This window comes from Cibotium barometz, chromosome 1 (assembly GCF_041138505.1).
Source record: "Cibotium barometz isolate CiBa-2024 chromosome 1, ASM4113850v1, whole genome shotgun sequence".
Taxonomy (NCBI): domain Eukaryota; kingdom Viridiplantae; phylum Streptophyta; class Polypodiopsida; order Cyatheales; family Cibotiaceae; genus Cibotium; species Cibotium barometz.
In genome coordinates this window covers 27,506,054-27,526,973 of record NC_141046.1, presented here as the reverse complement: position 1 = coordinate 27,526,973, position 20,920 = coordinate 27,506,054, and the positions used below count along the sequence as shown (strand labels likewise).

The window sequence follows — 20,920 nt, the reverse complement described above, 5'->3', positions numbered from 1 at the left end:
AGTAGTATCCAAATAAACCTTCTCTGCCATCCACAATGAATCGAACAAGATCATGCAAAGTGCTAAATGATGGAGGCTTACCAGTTGATGGGTCAAGAGAGAATAGACTTCCTTAAACTCATAAATCTACATGCTTCTTCCCTTCTGCAGGCAGCATTTGAGCTCCAGCCTCATCATGTAGAGCTTTATAACAAATACTTCTCCATGTGCAATATTATTTGTCAAGCACCAAGCTAATTGGTATCTTTTCTTTGAGTGTGGGTCAACCCTTTTTGCTTGCATGTGTTCATCTTGCATGTTTGGCTCTTACAGCTCGATCTATGGTCACCATTGCTAATGGAATAGGTAAAAAAGGGGGGGCTCCCACTCCCCCACTAGAGTCTACATGTGTGCATACTTTGGGGTGCCATGGGAGCCCCCCTTTTTTTCTTTTGGTTGGATTTCATTAGTTGTTGATAACCTTGTGGAGTGTTAAGTTTGAGATGTAGAGAAAAAGGAAGAGTAATGTCATTACATATCTAGTGAGATATGATGCTCTAGCCTCAAGAAAACTTTCGACTCACTTGTTTGGATATGTTGAGATGGCTTTGAGAACTTTGAATTCCTTGTATGTGGTAGTGGTTTTGTAAAAAAAGAAAACAACCCTAGTGATGGACTCAGAGTCAAACTGTGACTGTGCGTACCTTTAAGAGTAACCACCTAACCATAGGCATCATCCCATACCATCCTCAAGGCATTGGCATACATGCTAGCTACTATAATTAGTAAGACCAAGGACTCCCATACCAGCAGGCCTCACCCCCTTAGGGTGGCCTCACACCATCCCCCCTACACAACAATCCTAGCTACTTTAACCAATGGGTCTCATACCTCAAATATTTGATCTCTCTAAAATCAACATAGCTAGTGGGTCTCGTACCTCAACAACCCTAGCTACTGTGATGACTAGTGGGTCTCGTACCTCAAATATTTTTTAGGATCTTGGATCTCTCTAAAATCAACATAAAAGCTAAAAATTGGACATTAAGCTCGATAGGCCAATGATAGGGCTCCTTGATCTCCCTCAAAGTAAAAAGATTACACTCTTGGGTCCTTTCTTACATCCATGACTACCACTCATGTATCATCTCTCTAGTCAATGCAAGCCCATCAAGAAAAGGTGCATAATCTTGAAGCATTTGAAACCCCTTTATGTACTCAGTGAGACAATTTTCCAGATTGGATACTAGAGAGGCTAGAATTCTTCAAGGATTTCAATTCCTCTCGAGAGTTTGGGAGACACCAATAGGACCCGCTCATCTCTTGAATCAAAGGGATATTTTCAGTGCTCCTTTGATTCGAGAGGACAAGCCTAGAAATCTATTGAATAGGGATTTCGGGTCCTATTGGTGAAAATAAGAAGTCTTTCGACTTCTTCCATAAATGCAAGACAACACTAGTCTCTCTTTAAAGTTTTGCTCCTTGTTGTAGAAGATCTTCTGCCAACCACTGTGTAGCTCATGAGGTTGTTAACCAACTCCGCTGACATGTTCCCTCGTTCCAAGCTGAGAGAGAGAGAGAGAGAGAGAGAGAGAGAGAGAGAGAGAGAGAGAGCAGGTATATCATTAGAGCTGGTCTAACCTTGCAAATGGCACCAAGAGGGAGAAAGGAGCAAATGGCACCAAGAGGGAGAAAGGAAGGTAATGTGTTGACTAGATGTGATCTAAAAGGTAATCTAAAAGTATTTTGGCATAGAATTCGACTAAATGTGATCTCATTTCATTTGCAGTTACCAAAAGTTATGGGTTGCAGGGAAGAACAATAGTAGTAGATATGAGCGAGGAGGCAACATCTTGTACTCCTTAGCATCCAACATGAACACACACAATGGCCACTATCACTCAAGATAATGATCTTGGAGTAGGTGTGCAAGAACAAGTGGAAGTACAAGGACGAGGAGAGCATCAAGGGCATGGTGGAAATGGTAAAACAACAGAGGAAGAATAAGGAGAGGAACATGGAAAGGAGTAGGGTGAGAGCCTTGACGTTACCATGCAAGGCAAGGAGAAGATCAAGGAAAAGGAAGTAGCTCATCTAAGAGTCCCTGGCAAAGAGATATCCATTGGCCTTCTACAAAAGGTGCTTGATGGTTTCGACATGCAAAGGAGTGAGTCCACTCCTATCCCACTTTATAGGCTAATCCCAAATGAGTCCATCCGCATGGCCTCTTCTGAAGTTGATCAGTTGAGCCAAAGCTATGATACTAAGGGATATGCTTCTAATAGTCCTCCTTTCCTAGTGTCAATGTGGAGGCTAGGCAATGACCACTTCTTATATGTCATTGACCTTGATCGTCAAGAATGGGGGCCAATTTGGAACTTAAAGAGTGATGAATTCGACAATGAATTAAACGAGGAGTGGCAAGATTTGAAGGGAAAAAAGTTATCGGTGTGGGACCGAAACCATCACTTGAAGGCATGTTTTGCAAGAATTAGAGAGGGTAAGGCTTTTGGAAACTTATTTATGAAGGATGTACCTAGTAATTGCTATTATGTTATCTATTGGTATGTAACTTAGAGGGTGAATCTTTTTGCATTTATAAGTTATGAGATTATGGAAACTGGACACATACGGGTCAATTGTAAGTTCATAGTCATGAAGAAAGCTCGAGAGGGAGAGCTATTACTTGCATTGAAGTCAACCAATGAGTATGATATTATTTGCACATGCTTTTTTGATTACTCACTTTAGAGAATGTTCCCATAATTGCACATAACTGGTGGCAATGTATAGACTAATGTGAAACCGTCCTTTGACCTTTCTTTCTTCAAAATTTTGGCTTGGCAGATAAAAGCTCTCTACTGGATCTGCTAACTCCAGTGGCGCGGATAGGAGGTGTGGCCATTGAGAGGAAAAATAGCAACCCACAGAGCCACAGTCTTGTCGCCGACTTGTCTGGAAGGTAAAAAAACGACCTTGACTACCATGTCATATAACAACTCGAGTTACTTGTTGTGAATTAGTTTTTTAGAGCGGTCCCAACAACTGAGCTAGTGTAGTGGTCAAGCTTGTGACTTGTAACCTCTAGGTTATGAGTTCAAGTCCCACTAGGCTCTCTCTTGTTATAAAGGGACACCTATGCTCGCTTGATGTGTTTGGTTGCTCGGGCTCTTGCCCCTTGAACACTCGAGTGACTCCTCCTCCTCGGGTGGTGGATCACCCGAGATAGGAGGATCCATACGAGACCCCTCCGCTGTTCCAGCACTTGACTCATCGCGGTGGTCAATGGGGGATGCCTAATTCGTGGCTCTTGCCCGATGGTACGTGGCCCTTGCTCGACCATGATAATTGGCTAATTGTTGGAAGGGAAAATCGGCTCCACCCACTTGAGTGGGCCCCGGGTGTGTACGAAAAAAAAAAAGTTTTTTACAGCTTTAGTAGGAAGAGTTCACTCGTGCGGTCAAGAAAGCCACTGCCAGGAGCCTCGAGGAGTTCACGAGCAAGTATACGAAAGTTGTGAAGGGTGTAGAGCGAATTTCCATGATCGTGCATACAAAATGATGTTTGTGGTTTCTTCCAACTTATCTTTAGATACAATTGGAATCAGAAGGGAGCCTTGTCAGTGGGGAAGGTCCAAATCCTTGCATCATCTCGACTCAATCTTGACAGGTAATGAGTTCATGCATTGTGAAATATATCTACTTTCCTTGGTATTTTCTCAAGCTAGAAATGTGATACTATTAGAAAGAAAGAGATTTTGTGTCGAATGATGACACATAATCCCAATAAGGATAAGGCTACAGAGCAGAAGATTTTGGAGATGCTCTCAAATGTCGGCTATATGTGAGAAAGGAGATATATTGGCAATACATGCTGGAGCGGGGGATTGCCAGCATTGAGCAACTACGTGGAGATGGTTTGGAACTCTGAATTGGGTTTGATGTGTTTGTTAAAGAGCAAAGGCAGCATCATCTCCTTGATGCCTTCCCCTATCTATGGAAGGATGTAAAGCCAACATTGGAAGCTGATAAGCAACCCAAGATACAAGAGTCTCCCAAGCGCCTCGTATACAGCTGATAGATTTATCCACCCACTATGGGTTTAGTGTGTTTATCCTTGTATTTATGCATTCCAACTTGGATACGCACATAACCGGAGTGCTACGGAGCATGGAGAGGCCTGGAAAAAGATGGGAGTATGTACCCACCATCGATGTGGGCTGAAAAAGACATTACCATTGGGAAATTAATGTATGCCCTTGGTGGTTGGACTACCCATTGGGCAAGCGGCATCCCATTGATGAGCAAGAACAATTCAAGAGTAAAGGAATGATGTTACATGTACTCAGTTTTGTATAATTAAATGTCCACACAATGAACTAACTTCATTGTCTTTTGTGTTGAAAGACTTCCAAAAGAATAGTGTACTGCATGAAGAAGATGTACTTGATGATGATGTTGAGCCCGAGAACCAACATGAGGATGATAATGACTTCACATTGCAGCCAACACCTCAACATGCAACATCAGAGTGATCAACACCTACTATAGAGAGCTCGGCCATTAGAAAGAAACCACCAGAGATGGGGCCATTCATCAAGGTTGGGAGAATTAAGAAGCAAACCATGGCTCGACTACAAAAGCATTGCCATTAAAAATCAGCGAAATACACGATCATCTAGTAACCTTTAAATGGATAACATGCTTATCTAGTAACCTATCAACTAAGTTTGCATGGGATATACATGTGTAGAATGATGAAAATAGATTTTTTCCTTCCATAGGTGTAAAGTGGTGTACCTACTTGAATGTGATTATGAAGGATATTATAGAGTTGGAAGACACACCTGCGAGGTGAGTGTCCTATTACTTTTGGCATACGGTCTTGATTATACCATCTATATGATAGTGGGTTGTCTGATTTGGTTGTGCTTTGTAGGGTTGATCACTTCTTGTAGACTGTGAATGCCCAAAACCTCTTACATAAGGGTCAGCCATGTACTATCATAGCCAATTTGGTTTATGCAGATTTTCCCACAAGTTTGCAGTGGAGCTCACAGAAAGCACCTTAACATGTCCAGAGTGGAACAAAACTAGTGTCTTGGTGTTTGTTGGCAGTAGCACAATTTGCACATGACTTCACAGCGAATAAGGGGGGTTGGTATGTGACTCTCTGCCTTCGTGATCATTTTGGCTACATCTTTGTACATGCAAGGAAGTCCGAGTTCGTACTACATCGTTCTTATACTGAGCTTCTAGACTTTGGCTACGTATATCCAAATGGAAAGGAGGTAAATGACAACACCCTTTTGCTTATGTCATTCACATAGCTGCTTGCATACATGGTGTTTATGTGTTTATGAATGATGTGTCCTAAAGGTTCTTACTTTGCAAATGGGATTCTTCTATCGGCAAGTCCCATCAATGGATAGGGAGGCGGGTGTAATGGTCTCTGACAAGCTCTTTCCCCCCAAAAGGTCCGTTTTGATGGAGTATAGCCATAAACTCATTGCACAACGAAAAAAAATGGCATACATATATGTACGTGGAGGAGCAGAGAGGTTGACGTACCTACATAGGTATGGTTCTCTATAAGATAGTACCCCATGGTCATACAATGTCATTAGAGGAAATCAAATGGTGTTGTTGAAGCCCATTTATTAAACTTTACATGTTCATGTCTTGGTAGGTGGATTGTCAGAACATTCATGAGCCCTGGTGATTGTATCATTGACGTGTTTGTAGGGTGTGGTGGGATAGGAAGGGAGTCAATGGAATTACTTCGTCATTGTCTGTCCATTGAGAAAGATGAGCATGTAGCTGAGACTTGCCTTCACGATCTCTCTTCTGCTCGAGATAGTGGCGACGATGAGTAGTAGAAACATTTAATGTTATTGTGGTTTGGAACTTATGTACTTGGATATTTTTGCACACTTTCGAGATTATGGTCCTTATTTTGGATATAAGGATTTACTTAGTGATGTGTGGTTTTACACATAGGTTTAGTGGATTTCTTATGTTGCTTTGCTTTATGGTGTTGATACTGGCTCAAAACGTGGTTTCGTGGAATGCACTAATCACAGGTTATTCTGAACATGGGTGTGGTCAAGAGGCACTATACTGTTTTGAACAGATGCAACAAGAGGACATCTCTCGGGATGCTGTCACACTTGCTTGAAAGCTTGTGGCAGCATAGGAGCCACAGTCAAGGGTCGAGGAATACATATTGAGATTGCCTAAATAGGGTTGGAAAGAGACACCTTGGTCGACATGTATGCTAAGTGTGGCTTGCTTTCAACAACAGTAGAGGAAGTGTTTGACAAGCTTCCAGTTCGAGATGTGATCTCGTGAAATGCGCTAATGGCAGGATATAGTGAACACAGGTGCTGTAAGGAGGTACTATACTGTTTCAAACAGATGCAACATGACGGCATCCCTCTAGATGCTATCACGTTTCTTTGCATCTTGAAAGCTTATAGCATTTTAGGAGCCACAAACAAGGGCCAAAAAGTACATGCTGATATTATCAGAAAAGGGTTGGAAAGAGAGAGCTCCGCATTGGTAACACCTTGATTGACGTGTATGCGAAATGTGACTTGCTTGTTACAGCACAAGATGTGTTTTGACAAGCTTCCAATTCAAGCCCTAGTCTCTTGGACCGCACTCATTGCAGGATATGCAGAATGCGGGTATGGTGAGGAAGCACTTAGCTGTGTTAGCAGATGCAACACGAGGGTATCTCTCCAAATAGTTTCACACTTATTTTCAGCTTGAAAGCTTGTGGCAACATAGGAGACACAAACAAAGGCAGAGAAGTACATGCTGAGACTGCTAGAAAAGGGGTGGAAAGAAAGCAACTTGTTGGGAACACCTTGGTCACAATATATGCTCGATATGGCTCGCTTGCAGAAGCACAAGAAGTGTTTGACAAGCTTTTAGTTAGAGAGGGGGTCTCGTAGACGGTGGATTGCACTAATTGCAGGATATGCCGATCATGGGCATGATGAGAAAGCACTCAAGTGTTTTGGAGAGATGCAAGATAAGGGCATCTGTTTTGATGTTGATACATGTTTTCTTGTTGATATTGGCAAACCGGACTTTGTGATCCTCACAAAAAACTAGACAGTTTATGTTTTTGGACCAATGCAATCCGACATCGTTAAGGTGCTCAACCATTATTTGGAAGATAGTCGAGCTTGGTGATTGCTAGAAAAAGTGGCATGTAGTCATTCTTAGCTCTATGAAGGAAAGCTTGATTGAAGCCAATGCACTTGACATGAGAGTGGTCCTATGTCAGATAGGTTCTCGGGCAACGGTCCCAAGGGAGGTTTATCCTCCAAGGGTGATGTGAGAGTGCCAGACTCATTTCTCAGGAATGAAGACCAAGACGGTGTTCAGAGTCGGGGCAGGAATGGATTGTGGACTAGATGGAACAGATGCATAGATCTTCGTCTGAGACAAAGTGGTTTGGAGAACAGGCTGGGCTTTCAGAGGGTTGCCAGGGATGGATGGATGACAGAGGGACTTCGGGAAAAAGTATGGGATGATGACAATCATCCAAGAACAGGTGGGAAGCCCGTCATCAAGTTTAGCAGAGGGGGATGTCATGTGCATGATCAATGCCATGGACAATCTTCAGACGCTGATCTAGAAGAGGCAGCCAGATAAAGACTATGAACCAGATAGGATCAGAGATTGGAGCACATGTGCTTTGGGCAGTGTGGAGCAAGGCTTGGGGAAAACAAGAAGAGGATGCTGCCGGCTGCGTGGAAAGGGGGTACTGTTGGCTGGACACAGGCTCTGTCGGCTGTACCAGAGAGCATGGCGGCTGAAACGCATCAGGATATGGCAAAGGGACTACAAGCGCATCAAAACATGATTTATTTGTCCAATCAACTGGTCGACCAGCAGTCGGCCAGTTCTTCATAAAGTCAAAAGAACTATAAATAGCACCAGAGGCTCCTTGAAAGATTCATTCAATCCTCTAGGGATTGGGTCATTAGGAGTCCCATAGGGGGACAGAATTTTGGGTGTTATCACCTTTTCTTCAAGGCAGCCTATGGCTGTAGACAAGTTCCTTTTTGTACTATATGAAATATGCTGAATTTTCCAGCACATCTCTCTCTCTCTACTCTCTCTCTATATCTGCGTTTTGCATTAGCATGTTGCCAGTAGTGTTTAGGGCTGAAAGAAGACCCCCAGAGCTTCCGCATGTTACACTCGCTTTGCACCATCCTTCCAAGAGGTATGGCCGATAGTGTGTCCACGATGGTCCGAAAGTGGCTTTGATCCAAAAGTCGTTGCGGCCCTTTGAAAACATATCAAATGACATCAGATGAGGATGGAGCCCTGGATCTTGTATGGATATACCATGACCATTGCATGGGCCAATCCGTTTCGAGTTTGGACAAGGAGAGATGAAACTAGACTAGAAGTCGAGAAAATCTATCTGTTTCGGACATGTTTTGGGTAGATTTTGGCCCTATTGCATATGAATGAGCTCGGATCCGATCCACAATAGAAGTTAGAGTGATCATATTCAACATACAAGTGCTAGATGATCCAGACACTTTTGGTGCGTGGGTTGCGTGTTATAGGCCATGTATTGGTCTAGTCTAGGAGAGTGCCCGAATCCCAACGGCTACGGATAATCCTCAAGGATATTGGAAAAACGGACTACACGGTTGTGATCCTCACAAAAAGCCAGATATTTTACGTTTTTGGACTGATGCAATCCAACATTGTTAAGGTGCTCAACAATTATCTAGAGGATAGTTGAGTCCCTTGATGATGACTGCTGGAAAATGTGGTCTGTAGTCATTCTCTTAGTGGGCGGGCATTTTATAAAGGAAATCTCAGATGCAGCCAACGCTTGACATGAGAGTGGTCCTTTGCATGGTCTACCTCCTTGTTTTGACGGATTGTCAAAAGATTTTAAGCTTTGCAAATGGTGATCAGCGAGTAGGTTTTTGAGAGTTGCTGTCCTCTGACGATATCTCCTTCCCAGCAGCCTGAAGAACTTCCTGCTGAAGAGCCTGCAGCTTGTTAATATGCTCCCGCATCGTCAACGACTTTGCAGGGCTCATAACCCGCATCTGTACTTCCAAGGAAATCCTCTTCATGGGCGATACCCTGTTGTAAACAGAGGCCAAATGCTGCCATATACCTTTGGCCAGCGTCATATGCTTTACATGATTGATTACTTGCGGTGTGCAGTTGAGAAAGATAAACGAACAGACCCTGGCGTTGACACGATCCCACATCTATGTCTGAGCCTCCCGGTCCTTTCAAATCGACGGTAACTCCCCTTCCTCTACTTCTGGCCGTGGAACCCCAACAATGACGAAATCAGCGAGGTCGTAAGACTCCAAAACAGACTCCATCATAACCTTCCATATGCCGTAGTTGTTCCCGTCCAACTGACGGTCCACTGGGAACGTGGGGAGTGTCGGGATCTTCACATGCTTCTCAGTCATCTCTAACAAATCTGCCATCGTGGGGATGTGATTCAAAAAGGGTGGGTCGGTGGGAAAAAAAACTCTAAACCTGCAAGTGGCTGTCCAGCACTTTAGCCCGCCTTCCTCTTGCAACTTCTCTTTCCCCGAACAGTCCAAACAGTCCACCAATCAGCAACGTAACTATCCCCCTCTTGCTCATAAAACTCCCAAGATCTATCAAGATCCTAGGGCTCTGATACCATGTCAAAATACGCAGCGGAAATGATAACCAAACTTGAGACCACAAGAGCAAGTAGAGTGCAGAAAATAGACAGCACAAGAGAAGGAGAGAGATAGGCGTATAACTCTTCTCTATACACAAGATCCCGAGAAATAACTGAATGAGTACAATGTGGGGCAATGGGGCCTATTTATATGGCCCCATCATGCAGTCGGCCAGCACCAGTGGCCCTCACGACTGGGCACATCCAGTCGGCCGGCAGAGAAAAATACCACGACCCCTCTTGATGAAGTTAGCCAGCTCCTCGTACACATGAGTGCAGTCGGCTAGCATCAAAGGCTCCTGCGAGCCTGTGGCAGCCACCCACATCATGGAAAAAATGGGGAAAAAATACGGGGAGTGAGGAAAAATGATAAAACACCTATACAGGGCGGGCACACCCACAATAGAGGCCCTGGTGTCTGATAAAGACATGAGATGACTTCTAACAGATTCTTCCGCTTCATCTACAAAGACTCTAGTCTTTGTGCACTTGGAGATTTTGGACATAGATGCTTCATCTTCTTCGAGCGGGGAGGCAGTTGGTTTCACCACCAGGGATACTTGGGAGTGGATTCTCGATAGTGGTGCTTCCAAGCACATGACTCCTTCCCGAGAGTTTTTACAGGATCTTAAACGACAGTCAGGTCGCATTTTCATTGGTGACAGTTTCACTATACCGATTCACAGTGAGGTCAGGATGGAGATCATTCCCGATGGCAAATGGGGGAAGCATTCCTCTCATGTTCTTAGTTTGCATTCTGGTGCTCTACAAGACAGAGAAACAAGTTAGGTTGTATGGGAAGGCGGAGTGGAGAACAGTATCTACAAACTCTCAGCACACTCTTCTCTGACAGGCACTCTATCGGTGACTTGTGGCACTTCCGTTTTGGCCACTTGAACGTGGATGCGCTGCGGCGGCGGGCTTTCCGGGAACAGTTGGTGGATGGCTTGCCAGATGTTGGCAACAGGTAAGCAGCACAAGGAATCTTTTTCGAAGAAGGCTTCTAGGCGGGCTTCGAAACCTTTGGAGTTGGCACACACTGACTTATGTGGACCTATGTAGACCCCATCCTTGGGAGGTTCTTTGTACTTTATGCTACTTGATGATGATTGTAGCAGATTCACATGGGTTTATTTCCTTTCTTAGAAGGACCAAGTTTTTGCTTGGTTCAAGGAGTGGCATGTTATGGTGGAGAAGGAGTTTGTATTGTAGATAAAGACTCTTCGGGCTGACAAAGGAGGAGAGTTCTCTTCTAATGCATTTGTGCGGTTTTGTGCGGAACATGGCTTCAAGCGGGAGCTGGCCAATACAGGTTTGCCTTGAGTGGTTGAGTGAAAGAACCGGAATGTGGTGGAGATGGTGAGGACGATGCTAGAGCATCGTGATCTTCCTCGTCCACTTTGGGGAGAGGCTGTGGCTATGGTTGTCCATATCCTCAACCGATCTCTGACGACTTCAGTACCAAAGATGACTCCATTTGAGGCTTATTTTGGCAGGAAACTAGATGTCTCCCATTTCCATGTGTAAGCAGAGGGGGAAGCTTGACTCAAAGTCCCAGAAACTTGTATTTGTGGGATATAACTCTCTTTCCAAAGGATACAAGTTGTATGACCCGGAGCGGAACGAGGTTGTTGTCAGTAAAGATGTCTTTGATGAGCATGTTCCAGCTTCCACTGTTGATGAGCCACCACTTCTTGGAGACCCAGATGAGTCTAAGGATGATTCCCAGTCTATGGTTCCAGATAGACAGCCTTAGTCAGTTTTAGAGGTTGAGCCCGAGGCTGGAGATGAGCCCCAGCAGCAGTAGGAGGCTCCGCGTTCTGTTCGAGTACTAAGGTGGTTGTTAGACACCCTTTGGGAGTCAGATGTTACGGAGCTTCCCTCCGAGTGGACCACAGAGGACATACCTCGAAGATCACACAGAGTTCATGGCAAAAGCCATTTAGTAGAGCTCTTATAGGTAAACTATGCTTTGCTGTCTCGTATCATGCGGGACAAAGAGCCCACTTCCGTGAAGGAAGCTCTTTCTCAGGATACTTGGAGGAAAGCCATGAAAGTGGAACTGGATGCCATAGAGACGAATAAAACTTGGGAGTTGGTTCCGAGGCCGTCAAAACGGTTAGTCATTGGTGTCAAGTGGGTCTTTAAGACCAAGTATACGTCTGATGGGTCAGTGGACAAGCACAAAGCTAGACTTGTGGCTAAGGGTTATGCTCAGTGGCCTGGCATCGACTATGAGGATACCTTTGCACCGACAGCGAGGATGACCACGATTCAGACCGTTCTTGCCCTTGTCTATTCTAAGCGGTGGCCCGTATATTAGATGGATGTAAAATCCGCGTTCCTTAATGGTGACTTGCAGGAGGAGGTGTATGTTGAGCAGCCTCCAGGCTTTGAGGTTCCAGGATCAAAGGGGATGGTTTACCCTTGTATGGTCTTAAGCAAGCTTCCAGGGCTTGGAATCAGAAGATTGATTCCTTCTTTCTACGGATTGGATTTCAGCGATCAGTTGGCAGATCCTAACTTGTGTCTCTTTCGGGAATGCGGTTTGGTCACGTTGATTATCCTTTATGTGGATGATCTCATTCTCACTGGCGGTCATGTGGAGCACATAGCACTGACGAAGGTTGCCTCGTCAAAGAAGTTTGAGATGACTGACTTAGGCTTACTCCACTTCTTGGGATTGGAGATTTGGTAGACCCAGAGGGGGTTCTTTGTCTCTCAGCAGAGCGGTATGTTCATGAGTTTCTTGAGGCCTTTGGGGGGATGGAGAACTGCAAGCCTATTACTTTACCGATGGACCCGAACACGAAGCTTACATTGAATGACCCTTGTGAGTAGGTTGATGCCTCTCTGTATCGGAAGCTTGTTGGTTCATTGATTTGGTTGCTGAACACCAGATTGGACTTGAGCTGTCCTGTGGGGTTGTTGAGCTCATTCATGGAGACGCCTTTGAAGACTCATTGGGACGCAGGATTGCGGATCTTGCGGTATCTGCAAGGTACGAAGGATCGTGGACTCTTCTATGACACTAGAGGGGGAACGACGGATGGAGTCTGACTCCAGGGTTGGAGTGACTCAGATTGGGGAGGCCCCTCTGAAGTGACTCAGCCTCTCCACCTGGATCTCCTCTGGGAGACTGCAGAAGGCCTGCCAATCTCCAAAGCTACGTGCTGGGCCTGCCGCCAAAGGTCCCCAGGCTAGACGAGGCCGAGAACCCAGCATATGACCCTGCTCTGTGCGAACCGCTGGGCTCCAGATGAGCGGCTGTCTGGCCCGCTCCTCTACACAAGAAGGAGGTCGCTGAGAGAGCCCCGGTCTCAGCAGCTCCCAAGCTCTCAGGATGCTCAAGGCAAATCTGTCCTCCCATCCTCTACTGAGGCCTGTCCTCCTCATCTCTATGAAGATCCATCGAATCTCTGGTGCCCAAGTGCCCCCTGCTAGGGGAGCCCGAGCCTGCAGCCGCTGCAAGAGAAGCTCTTTCCAAGGCTCAACGCCTGGAAGCAGCCCCCGAACAATAAGCTTCCCCAATAAGGCTCTACTCTGATCGACTGGATCTATAATGCCCAAGCCTCCCTGAGCCAGCGGAAGTGTAATAACTGCCCATGCAACCTTTGCCCGGGCTGGCTGACCGTCCCGCCCAGACCAAAGAAAGTTCCTGATCAGCCTCTGTACCTGGCTGATGCAAGAGCTCAAGAAGATCCAGCAAGACGTAATGTACCACATGGTCGCTAACAGCACCTGATTTGCCACCACCACCCTCCCAGCCAAGGATAGTCGAGCTGTACTCCAATACAAAAGCTTCTTCCGAATGCTCAGAAGAAGCGGGGCAATTTGCTGCTCAGGTGACAAATCTAGTCCAATCTGGCATCCCAAATACCGCACTGTTGTGCCAGGAGGAATCCATCTAAAACCGGGGTCCAGGCTCCATGCCGGAGTGGGAGCGCTACCGATCCAAAAGGCCACTGTCTTGCGCCAATTGATCAATGCTCCCGAAGCTGCACTAAAAACCTGGAGCGACTGCTTTGCCTGAAGAAGATTGGCCTCCTGGCCATGCAAAAATAAGCCCGTGTCGTCAGCAAACTCAGCATCGAGCAAGTCCTCCCCCCGGACTGGGAGCTGGAGTCCTCTCAAACCAACCTCCTCTGCCGTCAAATACATGCTCATAGCCTCCGCAAAGAAGAGAAAAAGAAAAGGGGCGAGGGGATACCCCTGACGGACTGATCTGGTCAGCTCAAAACTCGGCCCCTGTCCTCCTGCAATCAACACCTGGCTACGAGCTGTGGAATACAGAGCTGCCACCCCTCTAATCCAACCTGGCTCAAAGCCCAGGCGAAACATAGTGCCCTCTAAGAAACCCCAATCGACTCTATTGTATGCCTTCTCAAAATCGAGAAGCATCACAACCAAGTCCTCACCAAGAAATCTAGCTCGGGCCGTCGCCTCCCAGAAGGTGAAAATGTTGTCAAGGATACTACGCTCCTTGACGAATCCTGTCTGGGTAGCATGAATCAACTCCCCCAGGAAGGGCTGGATCCTCAAACTCAAGGCCTTTGCTAAGACCTTGTAGACAGTATTGAGGATCGTAATAGGTCTCCAATGCCGAATATCATCTGATACTCCCTCCCCCTTGGGGATAAGAAAGATCAAGCCCTCTGAAAAGCTCTGTGGCATCACCCCAATGTCCAAAACATACTGAAAGCCCCTACGGAGGCCTGGCCCCAAAAGGTCCCAATAGCGCATAAAAAAGGCAGGCGTCAGTCCGTCCTCCCCTGGGCAACTATGGCGCGGCAGGACCCTCAAGGCCTCAGCAAGCTCAACCTCTGAAAGAGGCGCACCAAGAACTGTACGCATACGATCTGTGACCCTCCTCTGCACATGGGCCCACACAATCTGTCTGCAAGCATCCCGAGCCTCAGTGGCTGGCTCCGCTGAAAGCAGGTCTCTATAGAATCCAGTGGCTCTGATCTCCCCTGGCTCAGTAGCTACCGATCCGTCCGGCCTCCCAAGCTGACGGACTCCTGCTCAAGCATGGCGGGGTCCAGTAATCTCAAAAAACTCCCCAGTCACTCTATCACCAAGCTGCGTCTAGAGAGGCCTGGCGACGATAGTAAAACTCATGTCTCTGCTCCTCTGCCTCTCTAACCTCCTGGCATGCCTGGCTCAGCTGGGACGCCACCCACTCACATGCAGGCTGCTGCTCCTGAAGGCGCTGAAGCGAAGCAAGGCTGTGTCTCAGCCGATGCTCCCGCTCGCGAATCTCTCCCAGCCGTGTCAAAGTTGCAGCGTGCATAAAAGAGCTAAGCTCGATGAGTCCCTGGGCACACTGGCCTGCTGCATCCTGGTCAGAGCACTGACTATCATGCCAGATCCTCTCAATGTCCTCAGCGAGACTAGGATCTGTAAGTACCCTCTCTGGGATCCTCAACTGCAAGCTGGGCTCCCGTGTCCTCTCCTCAAGTGTGAAAATAACTGGCGCATGATCTGAAAATGAGGTGCCAGCGAGAATGCCAACGGAGCCCCCTCGCTCCCCTAACCAGTCGCCCACATAAAAGCGATCAATCCGTGATAGATTAGTCCCTCCTTGCCGGCGATCCAACCGAGAGAAACTAAGACTGTCTTGAATAAAGCACTGGTTCGAGAGCCCCGAGAACTCCACTCTCTGATCAATCCATCCCCCCCTATGCTAGGTAGCTGAATGACCTTCGGAAGGGAGGAGATGTCAGACACCAAAACTCTGACCGAAGGTAGCCCAGCTGCTCTGGCCACCACTGAAGCTGCTGTGGGGTCAGTCTCTAGCACCGAACCCACCAATGCTCCTAACCTAGAAAGGAGCGGAAGGTACTCCCGGCGGAGTCCAGGGAAGCAAACTGTAACATGGAAGAGGCGCTCTCCCTGCTCGGCCGCTGCTGGGTCAAAGCCGTGCTGCCAAGGTCTGAAGAAAGCCCGAGCACCCCTGATGTCAAGGGGACTCATGGCTAGGACCTTGGCCACGCTCTGGGTTGTCTCGACCTCGATCTGGTAATGTCCACGGCCCAGTAGCTGAACGTCCAGGATCTTGCCCACATCTGCAAGAAGGCGGGCCTAGAGAAGATCCCGGATCTCCCCTCTATTGGGGCGAGTGCCGACTATACGGCAGATGGTGGAATGAGCCTGGAGGCGTTCCACCTCTGCGGCGAGGCTCGCTTCCTCTTCTGGCGAAAGAGAAAGCCTGATGGGGGTGTCCTCAGGGGCGGGCGAGGGGGAGTCCCTCTGAGGCGGGGCGGGAGGAGCCTCCATCAGTGTCTGAAGCTATGTCGAAGGCGGAGCGAAAGCGGAGAGTCCTGCAAGAACCGAGCTGCACACAAAGGACGGAGGGGGAAGGCGGAAGGCAAAAAAGGAAGAAAACCCCAGGGGGGACGGAAAAATCAGAAAAGGAAAAAAAGGGGGGGGGGGGTAAGGCGGCGAGGACAAAAAGCCCCTAGGGGGGAGGCGGCAACAGCGCGAAGAAGGGGGGGCGGGGGGAAGAAGAGGCGACGGCGGCTAAAGGGGGGGTGGGGCGCTGAAGACAGACGGAGGGGCACGAAGGAGAGGAGCTGGAGCAGGGGACGGCCGCTCTCAGGACAGTCTTAGTTTCTCTCGGTCGGATCGCCGGCAGGGATGGACTAATCTATCACGGATTGATCGCTTTTATGTGGGCGACTGGTTAGGGGAGCGAGGGGGCTCCGTCGGCATTCTCGCTGGCACCTCATTTTCAGATCATGCGCCAGTTATCTTGACATTGGAGGAGAGGACACGGGAGCCCAGCTTGCAGTTGAGGATCCCAGAGAGGGTACTTACAGATCCCAGTCTCGCTGAGGACATTGAGAGGATCTGGCATGATAGTCAGAGTTCTGACCAGGATGCAGCAGGCATAGTTTTTTCAAACGTCAATCAAACGTCAAACGCGAACGAGTATGAAAGTATGATACGAGTTTGATTCAAACCCTTGACCTGAATCAAACGCAACCCTAATTTTTTAGCATTTTTTAAACAAATCCATATTTACTTGAACATTAAAACATCATAACATGAAGCACCTCAAAACTAGCAATTGAATTGAAGCAAATGAAAATTGAAAATTGAAATGCGCATTGTGCACTGCGCAAAGTTCAAACTGCAGTGTAGACTCTAGAGTGACTAGTGTAGAGTCTAGACTCTAGAGAACAAAAGCCAGCTGATACAAAATGATAAAGCCAGGGGAAAAAACCCCTCCTAAAGAAGGTAAAAAGTGCCCTGGCAACTACAGAACTAAACAACAAGGAAGGAAGGGGAGATGGTCATGACTCATACAAACTAGACTCTACGCGAGTCTTCACCTAAATGAATCATGATAGATCATTCTCTGAAATAGAGTCATCCTCCCCTTCTTCCTCCTCCTCCTCATCATCATCATCATCATCGTCATCATCATCATCATCATCATCATCATCATCATCATCATCATGCTCACCAAGGGAACTGGTGCCAACGATATCACTTCTGCTTGCCCCCGTATGCGATAATGAGGCTACAACATCCTCTTGCTCCTCTTCTTGTGTCTCTTGCAATGCAAGAAATCTATCATCATCATTCTCCTTGTTAATCATTTCCAATGTGACCTCCATCTTTTCGTAGCCTCCTTGCTTGATCTTGTTGATAAGGCGAAGGTTGGTGTGAATGTATACAAGATGCTCTGTTCTTTTTGGAAGCAACTTGTTCCTTCTCTTTGTTTGGATAAGAGAGAATGTGCTCCAATTTCTCTCACATGGGGAGGCACAAGTCCCTTGTGAGAGCACCCTTATAGCCAGCTGTTGCAATTTGGGTGTCTGGGCCCCAAATGTTTCCCACCATTTGACAGCTTGATGCATTCTTTTCTCATCTCTAGCCACAGCACGAGCAAATGCACCTGCTTCGGACTTATAAGTGTCAAGTTCATCACATAGAACACCTTGCATATCCACATCATATTTTGTATATCTCTCCATGACAGTCATCCAACCTTCATGCACCTCTCTGTCACCACCAGGATTCTTAGCTCTCCAAATAGGATGCAAAACATAGGCTGCAGCATGTAAAGGTGAATGCATCATATCCCACCTATCCACACTAAGATTCTTAATGTCTTGCAGTTTATTTGCATCCACTCCTCCTACAACCTGCAGCTTCTCAACCATGCGATCTGTCATCTCATACATGAGACCCATGGTGGCGCCTTCTCTATCTGCAAGACGAAGGATCTTTAAAATAGGTGCACAAATTTTCACAATCACTTTAGCCTCCTGCCAAAAGCTTGCACCCAATATAATGTTAGCCACATCCAAGCCTTTCACGGTACGTGAGACCTTTTTCCTTGTCCAAGCTTCACTAACAACCATACGACGCAACCCATTGTAGCATCTGTCATCCAATAAATTCACCAGCATTATAAAAGAGTAAGCAAAGCGCGTCATCGATGGCTTCAATAATTCCTTTTTACTAAATTGACGATACAAAGCCAAGATTGTGTGCTTCCGTGTAACAAATGTCACAATTAGATTTGCTTGAGCCAAAATAGGAGCAATCCATTGAAGCTTGCCAATATCTTCCAACAATAGATCCAAACAATGACAAGTGCATCTAGTGAAGAAGATGTTAGGCCACTCTTGCTCGATCAAATCACCAGCCCGCAAACAATTTGAGGCATTATCCATACACACCTGCACTACATAATCGGGGCCAATATCAAGGATTACATCTTTCAAGATGCCAAAAATATACTCGCCAGATTTGAACTCCCCACTTGTATCAACTGCTTTTATGAAAACAGACCCATATATGGATGTAGCCATTACATTGATAATTGGCCTGCGCCTTGCATCTGACCATCCATCACAAACAATGCTGCATCCATATCTCTTCCACTTTTCTCTAATGTCTAGCAAGTCACGATCAACGCATTTGACTTCATCCACAAGCTCTTTTGTACGCAAGCTGTTATATGAGGGAGGCTTATAGCTTGGCCCAACTTGCCCAATTGCCTTCACCATGTCAAGAAAATATGGGCTTCTAACTTTCCAAAAAGGAACATCTTCCGCATAGAAGAAGCGACGAAGAGCAATGTTTGCCTCTTTTCGTGCTTGTACATCCCAAGCTTTAGCTAGAGCACCCTGTGTCTTTGACACCTTCTTTCTGCTCACGTGCTGTTGAGAGCTAGAAGGCCCAATACCACTTGCAACATTTGATGCATGTACATCGACACTACCATGAGAAGCCTCTCCCAAATCAGATACGCATGCATCAATGTTTGCCATGGAGTCTTGCACTCCACCCACATGCAATCTGCGACATACATCTTTTACATTTTGGGGTGCAGCATTACATTTTCCCACACCATGACCTGATAAACCAAGAATATGTGCCCTTATTCGCGATGGACCACCATCCCAAGTGTGCCCACAATATTTGCATCTACATGTAGTCTGGCCTTTTTCAGTTGTTTTCAAAATGGACACATGCTCCCATTCAGCTTTGCGCTTTCGTCCCATTTGCACAAGTTAAAACCCTGTTACCAACTTACCTGTATATTCGTCCCGAGTCCCGACTCCCACCTGCTGAGTCCCACCAGTGGAAGGTGCTTGCTGCTGCTTGCTGGCGAGTGGCAGTGCTGGGCCTTCAAATTTCAGTAGAGAAAGACTGCTGCTCGAGAATCGATGGGCTGTGTGCACTGTGTGCAGGGCTGACTCAGCCTGCTGTGCCTGCACAGTCACGCAAGAGAGAGAGATGGGCTGTGTGCACTGTGCAGGGCTGCCTCAGCCTGCTGTGCCTGCACAATCACGCAAGAGAGAGAGATGGGCTGCCCGGCTGTGTGCACTGTGCAGGGCTGCCTCAACCTGCTGTGCCTGCACAGTCGAGCAAGAGAGAGACTCGAGAGAGTCTAGACTCAAGACACGATGGGCGGGCAGATTCGTCACTCGAGAGAGAGTGGGCGCAACTTGCAAGAGAGATACGCTCGACTCCCTTGACACGATGGGCGGGGCGAAATAGAGAGAGACGGTGGGCGGGGGCGCAAGAGATGCGATGGGCGACGAAGCGTTAAAAAAAACCCCCAAAAAAGTCCATGTTTGAAATTTTTTTCAAACGTTTTTTTTTTCAAACGTTTGTAAACGTTTGCTTCGCGTATCAAACGCGTTTGAATGCAACTATGGCAGCAGGCCAGTGTGCCCAGGGACTCATCGAGCTTAGCTCTTTTCTGCACGCTGCAGCTTTGACACGACTGGGGGAGATTCGCGAGCGGGAGCATCGGCTGAGACGCAGCCTTGCTTCGCTACAGCGCCTTCAGGAGCAGCAGCCTGCATGTGAGTGGGTGGCGTCACAGCTGAGCCAGGCACGCCAGGAGGTTAGTGAGGCAGAGGAGCAGAGACATGAGTTTTACTATCGTCGACAGGCTTCTCAGTGGACGCAGCTTGGTGATAGAGTGACTGGGGAGTTTTTTGAGATCACTGGACCCTGCCATGCTCGAGCAGGAGTCCGTCAGCTTGGTCGACCGGATGGATCGGTAGCTACTGAGCCAGGGGAGATCAGAGCCATTGCCACTGCATTCTATAGAGACCTGCTTTCAGCGGAGCCAGCCACTGAGGGTCGAGATGCTTGCAGACAGACTGTGTGGGCCCATGTGCAGAGGAGGGTCACAGATCGTATGCGTACAGTTCTTGGTGCGCCTCTTTCAGAGATTGAGCTTGCCGAGGCCTTGAGGGTCCTGCCGCGACATAGTTGCCCAGGGGAGGACGGACTGACGCTGGCCTTTTTTATGCGCTATTGGGACCTTTTGGGGCCAGGCCTCCGCAGGGGCTTTCAGTATGTTTTGGACACTGGGGTGATGCCACAGAGCTTTTCAGAGGGCTTGATCTTTCTTATCCCCAAGGGGGAGGGAGTATCAGATAATATTCGGCATTGGAGGCCTATTACGATCCTCAATACTATCTACAAGGTCTTAGCAAAGGCCTTGAGTTTGAGGATCCAGCCCTTCCTGGGGGAGTTGATTCATGCTACCCAGACAGGATTCGTCAAGGAGCGTAGTATCCTTGACAACATCTTTACTTTCTGGGAGGCGACGGCCCGAGCTAGATTTCTTGGCGAGGACTTGGTCGTGATGCTTCTCGATTTTGAGAAGGCATACGATAGAGTTGATTGGGGTTTCTTAGAGGGCACTATGCTTCGCCTGGGCTTTGAGCCAGGATGGATC

The 20,920-nt window shown here is 47.3% G+C and overlaps 1 protein-coding gene across 1 annotated transcript; it reads right to left on the bottom strand.

Moving 5' to 3' along the window:
• Nucleotides 1-16,596: 16,596 nt before the first annotated feature.
• On the bottom strand, nucleotides 16,597-19,787 carry LOC147641815 (uncharacterized). The gene has a single exon (XM_086799946.1). The coding sequence runs from the start codon at nucleotides 19,221-19,223 to the stop codon at nucleotides 17,046-17,048; it is 2,178 nt and encodes a 725-aa protein (XP_086656072.1). The 5' UTR covers nucleotides 19,224-19,787; the 3' UTR covers nucleotides 16,597-17,045.
• Nucleotides 19,788-20,920: the final 1,133 nt, after the last annotated feature.

Excerpts from the sequence above, each read along its gene's own strand:
- LOC147641815 (XM_086799946.1), bottom strand. The coding sequence starts at position 19,223 with ATGGGACGAAAGCGCAAAGCTGAATGGGAGCATGTGTCCATTTTGAAA.